This window comes from Polypterus senegalus, chromosome 17 (genome assembly GCF_016835505.1).
Source record: "Polypterus senegalus isolate Bchr_013 chromosome 17, ASM1683550v1, whole genome shotgun sequence".
Lineage (NCBI taxonomy): Eukaryota > Metazoa > Chordata > Cladistia > Polypteriformes > Polypteridae > Polypterus > Polypterus senegalus.
Window position 1 is genome coordinate 2,692,024 of NC_053170.1, and position 12,130 is coordinate 2,704,153.

Here is a 12,130-nt window from a genome sequence, read left to right on the forward strand (position 1 = left end):
CATGGGGGTCCTTCCACCTGATTGCCATGCACGACTAAAGTCCCCGGGCATATCATGGCGGTTTGGTCATACAGGGCCACATACTGTCCGTGTCACCGTCTGATGACCAGCTCACATCGTCGTCACTATTGCTTGATTCAACTAACGATTGGCTTTCAGTTTCTTCTAAAACCGCTTTTACGGCTTTTTACGCCATTGTGTTTTGGTTGAAGGCTCCGCCCCAAACTCATGAATTCTGGTGAGTTGCCCGAGAGTGGAAGAACACACAGAACTCTTCATGAAGTGTTGCAGCATTTCTTCCACTAGGTGGCAGCAGAATTCTTATTGGGATTTGCATTGTAAAAGCGGATCATTTCACGTCACCCCAGGTCTGACGCGGGGTAACCGTAATTGCATAGAATTCCAAACCCGAGTCTCGCTTTGGGTTAACGGCAAGGAGGTGAAATGTTATTTTTCATTTGGACTTTATTACTTTTTGTATCTTTTTTCAATAGTTCACATAAAAGTCAAAAAGGCACCTACTGCAGTTGTCACGTCAGTCTGCCTGCCTGTCCACATGCAACAACTCGGCCCCCTGTGAAGGGATTTTGTTGAAATTTGCTACACTTGTCCTTTAACGTTCCATTTTTTTCACACACTGCGTGCCAAACACAACATGACATGCAAGGTTTTGAAATTGTAAAAAAATATTTAATGAACCAAAACATGATAACCGGCTCTACGATAAAGTGACGAGAAAGCTGAATCTGTCCCAACTTCAGGTCATTGAACGAAGTCCACAAATGCTTTAAATGTTTCTTAACGTGGTTTCTTTATTTAATTGACTCAAATTAATTCAATAATGAATGCTCTTGTTTACTCGGGCCAAGGGTTTGATCGGCTCCCCTCTCCCTTTTAAGGTTTAAACATTTCGGCCATCATGCAGGCCACAGCCGCTCTACTGTAGAAAGGCTCCATCAAGTCATTCGCTTCACTTCCGTGTTGGTGCCCCTCTCTCGTCTGTCGTGTCACCTTACTGCTCCTCTCAACTGTCACCTCCTCTCCTGGCCACATATTCAGACAATTTGACGATGTCCGTATCATTTCATGGTGGCACTGCAGACACTTCTGTGCCAGTCTGAACTGGTAGCGGGGTGGCAGCCTCTGTCCGTTTCCTTTGTCGGCCAGTCTTGTGTAATGTGTGGTTGCTTAGACACACGTTACCTGCTCTTTTATTTTTTTCCCAATGTGACAGGTGAATATGGTTAAAGGTGTATTGTTCTGGTGCCAAAATCGGATGATGCCTACCAGGTCTGTGTGGAGTGCCGGGGGGGTAAATGCCAAGACCCCATATCCCTGGCACACACGAGATACTAGAATCCTTGCAAGGAGCCCGGGTGCTCAATTAGCTTGACCTTCAGAGCGGGTACTGGCCGATGATGATGAAGTAGAACGTCAAGAGGAAGAGTGCAGTAGTTACACCTGAGGGGCTGTGCTACTTCAAAGTACTGCCTTATGGCCGCATTGCAGCTCCTCGTGGTCTACAGAGCTACACCCGATGGACCTTCTCAGTCATACCCAAGGTTAACGTTCTTGGCACATTACCTCTCTCACATGTGTGTCCGTCAGCGCCCAAATTCCAGCCTGACTGGCACGCGCAGGAGTAGTAGTGCGGCCGCCGGGATGACAGCAAGCAAAGCTGACTGCATTGTGTGCCCAAACAGGGATTGCTGGCTGGAAGATGAAAGAAAAGAAGAACAAGATGGATGAAGGAAACCTCGGCGGTGTTGCTTACAGGCTTAAACAATCCTCACCGACAAAAAGAAAGAGAAGTCACGTCTTGTACATCTGGAAGACTAAACTCCATTGTCCATCGTAGGACATCCGCTTTCCTTCTACCCCTTGTATGCCCAACTAAACTCCCATCCCTGGCCATCGGCCCAAATGCAATTCCCACCTTCCTCGGGGTTGGGACAGGAAAAAGACAAGCAGGAAGGGTCCGACACGAGGACCTCATCTAGAAGTCTTCAGAATCCTCAAAACTCCGGTCCTGGTGGGCCGCATTGGCTGCAGATTTTCATTCTAACCGCCTTCTTAATCAGTGAGCCGTTTTTTTGCTGCTGATTAACGTGTTTTGCCTTCGTTTTAATTGACGTGACTCAGACCCCTTAATTGTTTCTTTTTCCTTAATGAGCAGCCAAACAATAATGAGACCCAAAACGAGTCGTCACGTGACAAGCTCACCTGAAAATAAAGAAAAGTCACGTTGGTCTGCTCAGGTCACCAAAACATCTTGACGGTGGTCTTAGCAAAAACAGAAAGAGAGCAGCGACAAGTCCTGATATTTAATCACGGCTTGAATTAACAGCAAGAATTGGCTTCTCATTAAGAAACTGGTTGGAGTGAAACTGGCTGGAGTTTGAAGCCCCGATTTATCTGGTTACCTGTTACTCGATTCACGTCTCATTTCTGTTTGGCTGCCATTTAATGAAGAATCGAATCAATTCCGAGGACTGAATCCTTAAAAACAGGGCTATTAAAACAAAGGCAAAAGGAGTTAATTAGCAGCGAAAACTGTTTGCTGATTAGGAGAAGGGTGAGAATGAAAACCTGCAGCCACTGCGGCCCTCCAGGACCAGCGTTGGACACCCCTACTGAAAAGCTTTGATAAAGTTGATCCACTGTGAATCAGATACTCGTGGCCACCTACTGGTGAATAAGGGGAAGTTCAGTTAGGTTACACGTGACACTTGGAGGAGATACGGGGACAGCTTAGCCATTGGCTAAAGAAACGAGTGACAGGTGGGCTGAGCGGCCTCTTCTCTCGCTTGTCACATTCCTTATGATGCAGGCGAGGCCACCAACAATCATGTTTACAACGAAGACCAATGAAAGGCACTCTATAAAATTAGCATCCTGTGTTTTATGTGTGGCGGCACAGTGGCACAGTGGGTAGCGGCGCTGCCTCGCAGTTAGGAGACGTGGGTTCGCTTCCCGAGTCCTCCCTGCGTGGAGTTTGCACGTTTCCTCCCACAGTCCAAAGACATGCAGGTTAAGTGCATTGGAGATCATAAAGTGTGTGCTTGGTGTGTGTGTGCCCTGCGGTGAGCTGGCGCCCTGCCCGGGGTTTGTTTCCTGCCTTGTGCCCTGTGTTGGCTGGGATTGGCGCCAGCAGACCCCCGTGACCCTGTAGTTGAGATATAGCAGGTTGGATAATGGATGGATGGATGTTTTTATGTGTGTGAATATTCATCAGTGGATCATAAGACGTCTGTAAGATGTCACTCATTACGAAAGGCACTATATGAACCTCTCCGCGTACCCGATGGTATTTGCTTCAAGAAAAACATAACAGGAAATTTAGAAAGAAAAAAATCCCAACGAAATCACTTCATAACTGTCATGCTTTGTCTTCATATTTAACATTTGAGTTTAATTCATGATATTTTGTACCCGGCCAAAGGGTTTTTGGGGTTGGAGAACCTGATTTGGATTGGAAGTCGTTCTGAAAAAAAGTACTCCAGTAAATAGGACAAATCCAGTACTTCCGTATAAAAGTCTAGATTAAATGCCAGCTTTCCAGATTGTTCAATTAAGTCCATCTTGGAAAGAACGTTCACATGGGGGAGCTCAACATGCAGCACGGTGGATGAAGATGTTACACAGCACTGAAATGAACCTGGCTGGGTCCGCACAGTAATGGGAATCCACTAAGTGGACGGCAGCGAGCCTGAAGTTCCATTTCACCAGCTCAGCAGATATGTCCTTTACCGAACTGTGGTGTTTATAGAGCTCGACTTGTTTTCAAACAATTAACGATTTTTTGCATCCTGGATTTTACAGGTGCGGCCATTTTGTGAATCCAAGATGCCAGAGGAATGATGCGGAGTACAAAAGACCAGAAAGAAACGTAGTGAGGGAGAGGCTCAGGTCAATGCCAGGTAAGGCAAAGTGAGCAACAGACTAACAAAAACGGCAATTAAGAGTCAGGAGCAGCTTGTAAAGAAGATGACTACGCTGGAGCTCCTTCTGTTTATCAGTCACCCAACCGACTCAAAATTCAGGACGGGCTTCTGCTGACGTCAACGCAAGATCTCAAGAGATGGTCGACATAAACTTTTTTTAACTGACTTATTCCCTGCCTGTCTATTTCACTTTTGTACCTGATGGGCATCTGTGGTGCCCCTTTATTATCTAAGGTGGCACCAGCCGACCATCGTGTTGGAGCCAATTGGTGCACACAGGCCGTGCGTCTTCATTTGTAAGGAAGCTTTGAATGACGTACATCTTAACTCTATGGCTAGGCCGTCCACTTACCACCTCATGTCGGACACGTCCCGTCCAAAGTTACTTAGACTTTATAAAATGAGCCCCCCGCTTACCTTTGGGCTGCCTGACGGGATGATCTACCACAAGTCCAAGGGGCTCGTAGACGTTGGGCATGACGACGGTCTTGTTGCCTCCGTGCCACTTATTGGCGCGTATGACCTGGTTACTGTACCTCTCGGTCCAGTAAATGTGATCTTCAAAGATGGTTATGGAGTGAGGATGCTGAACAACCTGCAGATCAGCACACAAAAGAGAGAATGGTCAAAAAAGTGAACCGACACTGCTGAGAAGACGTCTGGTGTGTCCTCCTAAATGAGCATCCAAGATGGCGGTCAAAAGGGACACAAAGCACCCCACTGAGGTCGTTTAGAGGACCACAGCTTAGCATGAGGAGGCACTTGAAGGAGAGGCTCACTTTGTAATGGACCATACTGATCTATGGAAGCATATTAAGGCTACAGGGAAGAAACATCACCAGGGATATGTTGATTTTCATCTCCTTGTTAAATTTTCCATTTTGTATGGTTGTCAATATTCAGATGTACTTTGCATTTTGTTATTATTTATGAATATTATCAGTAATACATTATTTTATGTGTAACGTAACTCCTGCTTGTCTTTTTTTTTCTACATCTAATTGCCTGCGGTTATAGATATAGAAGGGAAGGTGGGGATACGTTATATAGAGTGGTAAGTCAGTGAGATTAGACATCCTAAGGCTGCATATTAATAATACAATAGGAGAAAGTAGAGCAATATATATTGTGATATTTGGCTGGCTTATCATCCCGGCCAATACCCCCAGGCCGCCAGATGGAGCCCTCCCTGCAGTATGGAGGTGCCCCGAAGCCCAGCAGGGAGTCATGGACGATGTAGTTTTTAATCCTCAGCCCTGCTGGATACCTCAGGGGCCGCAAGAGGGAGCTGCAGGGAGGACCGAAGACTCATTTGTGCCCTATGACCCGGAAGCTCGTCATAGGGGCTTCCGGGGTGAAGAAAAGAACTTTTCCCTGACCCGGAAGTGATTGAGGATCACATGGGCTGGGGATTGAGAACACTTCCGGGTCAGGGAATATAAAAGGACTGAGGGAGCTCCCAGAAGGCGAGCTGAGCTGGGTGGAAGGGTGGCAACGCGTCTGGGAGCTGGAGGATTGGTTTATTGTGATTGTGTATGAGTATTGTGGTGGAGAGTGTGCTTTGTACACTGTGGCATAAAAATAAAGTCGAATTGAGGACTTTTACTTGGTGTCTGGAGTTGTGGACAGGGGTTTAAGGGAGCGAGAGAGCCCCCCATCTACCACAATATATATTACTCTACCAAGATAAAACAGTGATTAGTCGAAATTTCAGGACCATAAACAAAATGTCAACTTTTATCACCAAATCGAGTCACCGTGTCCCTATTTTTTTTTTCTTTCCTGTGGCCCTAACACTCTTCTGTAAAGACCACTAAATGTTCAAGCCGATCTCTGCACCAGCGGTGACATCTTGTGAAGCGACCAACTTCCAGAATGTATTTGTAATGCAAGCAATGCGTTTTCATTCCAACAGATGGCTCATCGCAAACTTTAGCACTGCTGGTGAGAATTCTCAAGCAAAATCTGCAAAATGAAGGCAACCAACAAACTGACAATGAAATTTATTACAGGAAAAATCCAATCCAACAATTATAAAGAAGTATGAATCTCATTCGAGTCCATTCAATATTCTGATGATCTGCCACTCATTAATCTCAATCACGTTATTCATTTATTCCCCAATCACAAAAACACCATTGAACCCAGTCAGTCAGTCAGTCAGTCAATACCCAACCCACTATATCCCAACACAGGGTCCACTGGAGCCAATCCCAGTCAGCACAGGGTGCAAGGCAGGAACAAATCCTGGGCAGGGCACCAGCCCACTGCATGGCACACACACACACATGCCAAGCACACAGTAGGGACAATTTAGGATCGCCAGTCCACCTAACCTGCATGTCTTTGGACTGTGGGAGGAAATCCACTCAGACACGGGGAGAACATGCAAAGTCCACGCAGGGAGGAGACCCCGGAAGTGAACCCGAGTCTCCTTACTGTGAGGCAGCAGCGCTACCCACTGTGCCACCACGCCGCCCCCATTGAATCCAACTTTCCCAAAACTTGTGTTGCCAACAGTCTAACCTAAAATATCGATGATATGGCATACCATATTAAGGGGAGCTTATAAATGGAAAGGCGCCACCCACAAACCAGCGGCCATATAGGGACTACAATTCCCATCAGGTAGCAGAACAGCGCTGGGGCTGATGGGAGGACACGATTAGCGGCACACACAAACTTTTCTACTGGTTGACGTGGGCTCTCATCTAAGTCCGCAGGCATGGGGTTTTAGTCTCAGTTAATCTGAGAAACAATCGCATGGTCTTGCTGGACTGCAGCTTTTGTCTAAGGGGTCTCATCGTGGGTGGTATTAAAATTCCAGAAGACAGGAAAATCCCATTTATTCACACCTGGGAAATGCCGGGTATACTTTGGCCAGAGTAGCAAAATGAGAGCAGGAAGAAATTGTGTAAATAAATTAGAAATTCCACTAACAGCTACGAAGAGGGCAACCTGAACTACCAGATCCTGAGTTCAAGACCACCAGTATGAGAGTTGAGGTGGGATTAGCTCTTCTCCTGTCTCCCTCCTAATGATAACTGAAACTTATTCATTTGTTGTTCCTTCAAGAATCTGTTTTCATATTAAACCTAAGGCTTCCTAGGCTGCTCAGAGATGATTTCCTTCTCATTTCTTTATAAAGATCCATGGAGTGGTGGACACCTCCAGACCACAGATGAGACGGATCCGCTAGGCCGACTCGAGTGTCTTACCAGGTCACCGGCCAGCACCTGCTGCCTGTTCAGGCCGTCGTAGTCACAGCTGTCAATGTAGTCCAGGTAGGCGTCAGCAAAGTACAAGCGCTTGGTGGGGTAGTCGATCGTCAGCCCATTTGGCCAGTAGAGCTTGTGGGTCAGGATGACTCTCCTCATCAGTCCGTCCATGCTGGCTCTTTCAATCCGGGGATTCTGACCCCAGTCCATCCAAAACATCACATTTGTGCTGTCAAAGGAAATCGGTGAAGTGCGTGAATCATATGAACACACAGAGGAAGGACAGTTTAGGACTGAGGGGTGGCTGGCGGGCCATCTTAACGCATGGGCATGCTGGGCAGTTCCCCACGAGCACAGGGGGTCCCAAGCTCATCTATGAATGCTGTGACTTGCTGAGTGGTTGTGTCGGTAGGGGACCTCAGTGCTCTGCTTTGCCCGGGGGGGCCTTTAATGCTGTTAAGATGGCCCTGACTGAAGGAAGCCATTTGTATTGGTAGTCTCATCAACTAGAAGGTCCCATTTACTAATTTGGCTAACCCTGCCATGACACTGTCAGACGCCACCATCCCCTTTGCTAGTTTTGGGAATCATTCAAAATGAATAGTGTGATAAAGGCGCTATATATGCCCCCGACCTGACACAGATTGAACATGGAGGCACACGTATAAAATAAATACACTTTTGTTTCTCTTCAGCTGGAGGGAACGTCTTGCCCGTGTCCCCCAGCCACAACACGTCCCCAAAGCACTAACACACAAAAGTGACGCACTCTTCCTCTGCACCATCGTTCCTCCACCTGACCCTGGCCCCTGAGTGGTGGTCGCTGGCTTCTTTTATTGGCCAGTGCTCCAGGTGCTTGATTGCCAACATCCAGCTGCACTTACGGGTGTGGCGAAACCAGTGCCCACAAGGGTCCAGCAGTTCCTGCTGTAGCACCCCCTGGCAGCGCCTGCAGAACCCAACAGGGCTGCACAAAACTCCAATCCCCATGAAGCCCTGGGGGAGTCCAAGGCACCACTGAAACCCAGGGAGGCTGACATCTAGCATCCAGGGGGAGATACTGGGCTTCCCAAGCTCGCTCCCTTGGAACATATGCAGGGGCGACTCGGCCGGGCATGGGCCCCGGCCATCCGTCACAATAGGAATTATTACTCAAGGGAGGTGCCACCACCCCAGCTTCAAGTCCCATGTAGCACCAAAGCATGCAGGGTCTCTTCTTGCTAGAAAAGCCACACTTAGGTCAGCCATTGTATTAAACAGGTGACAATTGACATCGATAAAGCCAATGCAGCTTAGGGGGAATCCCATACTACAGGACATCGGTGGAACTTAAGGTGGAAGTGCATTTAGGACTGAAGCTAGGAGGCCCTTCTTTACACAAAGAGTTGTGGGACTCTGGGACAAAATACATAGAGACATGGAGCTGAAGCAGAAACCTCGACAACCTTGAAGACGAATCTGGATGGGATCTGCGGACAGCTCAGCTAAGCAACCGAGTGACAGATGGACTGAATGGTCTCCTCCTGTTTGTCACATTTCTAACTGAATCCACCGGGGTCATCCGAACGTGAGCCCATCTTTGAAGTTTCGTATGGCTGGGCCTAAATAAGCCTGGGGATGGAAATCGGAATGATAAGAGCCCACCGAGGGTGCGATTCCACCTGATAACCTCAAATGATTTTCGGTTTGCGACTCCTGACAAGTCCCGAATGTGTTCTTGGGGATGCTGCGTCTACTTGTATCGATGCTGAGCTTGTCAAACGCGCAAGCGTAGGGGAGAAAGGAAACTACCGGGAAGGATAAGGGTGTGACACCATTACTAACAGACGAGATCGAGAGGAAAGACGTGTCCCGAAGAACAAGGGGAAGGTCGAAAAGCAGAAGTCAACTGGGACTGACGCTCACCAAAAACAAAAGTCAGGATCCACAAGAATAACAAGCAGAGGCTGTAGAACCAAAGGGTCTCGAAGAAAGTCGCAATCCAATTGTGCAAGAGACGACCTTTGTCAGATAATGTCACCACTGCGCCACCCCAGTGTATATTATGGGATGCATTACCAAGGCGTGGAGCAATGCAAAACTCTCAAAATGGTGGCGAAAACAAAATGGAGTCGAAAAAACATGGCAAAGTCTTACCGTATAAGTTTGGGGGTCTTGAAACTCGAACACTCGATCATAAAATCGGACCCCGACTTATACGCCCGTTCAAAAATACGACACATTGCCTCCTCCAATCTCTTCCCAGTTTCTCAGACGCATCGAATTTTGTCGCAGCAGCGCAGTTTCCAATTTCTTTCGACACTTCAACGACTTTCAATTTAAAACCAGCTGCATATCTTCTTCTGGTCGTAGATACAATAAAGTTGTGTGAGGGTGCGAGATACAAAAAACACAAATCAGTGCAAACCTCACTTCGGAATAGTTTGGGTATCGCCGTGTGGTCACGTGGGCACAATACACAGAAAACAAAAAGGCCGTGTGCTCCGTGTTTCCCCTCTCAGGTGGGCATTAGAATATCGTAATCCCTCGGACTAATAGCGGGAGTTTTCCACATTCGACTTGTACGGCCAACATTATAAAATGCCAGAAATGATACAGAAAATCAAGCCCTGACTTATTTGCGCAAGTACATATGGTAAATAGTCTCAAAAATGAAAAGAAACCACACAGGTGGCATCACAGTCAGAAAACCAGGGAAGAAATATAGAAGTCGGTCTTTAAGAAGAGAGGAGGAGGCCAGGAGGACGCACTGGCACAGCGCATTGCCGCACCCGCCACACGACAAACCAACTCAGGATCCCAGATTAGGACCCGAGTGCATCCATGCGACGGGTGGCACCTCAGCACCACACTAGTTCAGATGGAGTAGAACCAATATGAGTTTTTTTTTATGGTGGCTGGAGTGCCCATTCTGCCACCCACCCCCAGGTTTTCCCTGCAGGTTGGAGGGCCGCCATGCAGGGCTGGATGCAGATTAACGTCATACCCAGGACGGAGCAATTGCAGGTTAAGGGTCTTCCTTGCTCAAGTCCCTTTTGGCATTTACGGGATTCCGGTTGCCAGCGCAGATCCCTACACTCAGAGCCACCACCCTGCCATATCTTAAGAAGATCTCAACAAAAAATGTCAATCAAAGCGAATGGATGTTTAGACTCCTAACAAGAAGAGCCGCTGCCTGTCCAGGCTGAATTTATGTTATCATTGCCACAACTCCATGAACCTCATTTATTACGCTTGACGTCTCTCAAAAGTTTCATTTGACATGGTGGGTGGGGGGCTATTTATTTTATCACTAGGGCCCATCATAGCCCAGTCACACCACTGGTTCTTCTCTCTTAATTTTTTCCTCATATATCAAATAAACAGCATTAAACAGCGATATAGGCCTCTGGGCAAAGCAGTGCACTGGAGCCCCTGCCTTAATGGAGACCCCCCCACCCCTGCCAGCTCTGCCCACACCTCCTGGTCTACTCACTGATTCCTGGGGTCGAGCGCCAGACCGCGAGGACTGGTGATGTTCTCACTGAGCAGAACGGTTCGGTGTCGTCCATCCAGCGTGGACACCTCAATGGTGTCCAGAACCGAGTCAATCCAGTAGAGGTTCCTCCCCACCCAGTCCACTGCAATATTCTCCGTCAGCGTAACCCCACTGTAAAAGATCTGGCAAAAAATAAAAGAACATTTGAATCATTTAATAAAATTATTTTTGAACTAATCTAATATTTTGTAATGAAGCACGAAATCAATTCACAAAGAAAGCTTCAGAGCAGAAGAAAAAAAGGACAACAAACAGCACGTCGAAACCCGGCAGGCGAGGTCACACTCACGAGACACGTCTTTGCTCCTTGGCAGTGTTTCTCAACCTTTTTCCAAGTGTGCCCCCATTTTTTCAAATTAGCTTTTGTGGCACCCAATAAAGTTTTTATGCACACTTTCCGATTTTTGATTATATTGTGATTCCCAACAGCACTACGTACATTTTAATTTGGGAAGGCACTATTGGCTCAAGTCAACCACTTTGCCATCTTCTTGCCACTCTCAGCAGCTCCTCTGCCAGGTTTTCTGCAGTACGTCTCTCAGTAAACTCACAACAGTCAAGACGGCACGATGTCATCTTAAAGTTTTCAATCAAGTGACAAGTGACGGACGTGTCATGTATGAGCAGGTCGTTCTGGAGGTCTGGCAGTCAGTTTTCGGGCAAACTGCTGAATCTTTTTTGTCCCTGGCTTGCCAACAATGCACGCTCTGTGTTATATAGTCGTGGACCAATTGTTTGGGATGAGGTTTTTCTACTGGGGAGAACATACATGGGGATTAAGGCCTGGACAAAAGTTTGAAATCCTTTGTCCTCTACAGTGGGAAATGGCTAAAATGATAGCCAGCGACTTTCAGCCAGCTCCTCATCAACACTTATCTCTTTGGCTGGGGTCATTTGTTTTGGGATCTGCTTCTACTTTCGGCTGCTCCCATTAGGGGTCGCCACAGCAGATCATCTTCTTCCATCTCTTCCTGTCCTCGTCATCTTGTTCTGTCACCCCCATCACCTGCACGTCCTCTCTCACCACATCCATAAACCTCCTCTTAGGCCTTCCTCTTCTCCTCTTGCCTGACAGCTCTATCCTTAGTATCCTTCTCTCTCCTCTGCACATGTCCAAACCAACACCATCTCTCCTCTCTGACTTTGTCTCCCAACCGTCCCACCTGAGCTGACCCTCTGATGTCCTCATTTCTAATCCTGTCCATCCTCGTCACCCCCAATGTAAATCTTAACATCTTTAACTCTGCCACCTCCAGCTCTGTCTCCTGTGCCACCATCTCCTGCCCATATAACACAGCTGGTGTCACTACCGTCCTGTAGACCTTCCCTTTCGCTCTGTCACTCCTGACACTCTTCTCCGCCCATTCCACCCTGCCTACACTCTCTTCTTCACTTCTCTTCCACACTCCTTGTCACTCTGTACTGTAGAT

At 47.5% G+C, this 12,130-nt stretch overlaps 1 protein-coding gene across 1 annotated transcript in view; it reads right to left on the reverse strand.

Annotated features, from left to right (window-relative positions):
- Positions 1-12,130, reverse strand: part of lrp2b (low density lipoprotein receptor-related protein 2b) — a 184,999-nt gene that overhangs the window by 111,156 nt on the left and 61,713 nt on the right. Inside the window, exons 27-30 of the mRNA XM_039740545.1 lie at positions 10,638-10,822; positions 7,163-7,391; positions 4,362-4,539; positions 1,585-1,713 (exon numbers count right to left, since the gene is read on the reverse strand). Coding sequence (XP_039596479.1) covers positions 1,585-1,713; positions 4,362-4,539; positions 7,163-7,391; positions 10,638-10,822 — 721 coding nt within the window. The remainder of the gene's footprint in view (positions 1-1,584; positions 1,714-4,361; positions 4,540-7,162; positions 7,392-10,637; positions 10,823-12,130) is intronic.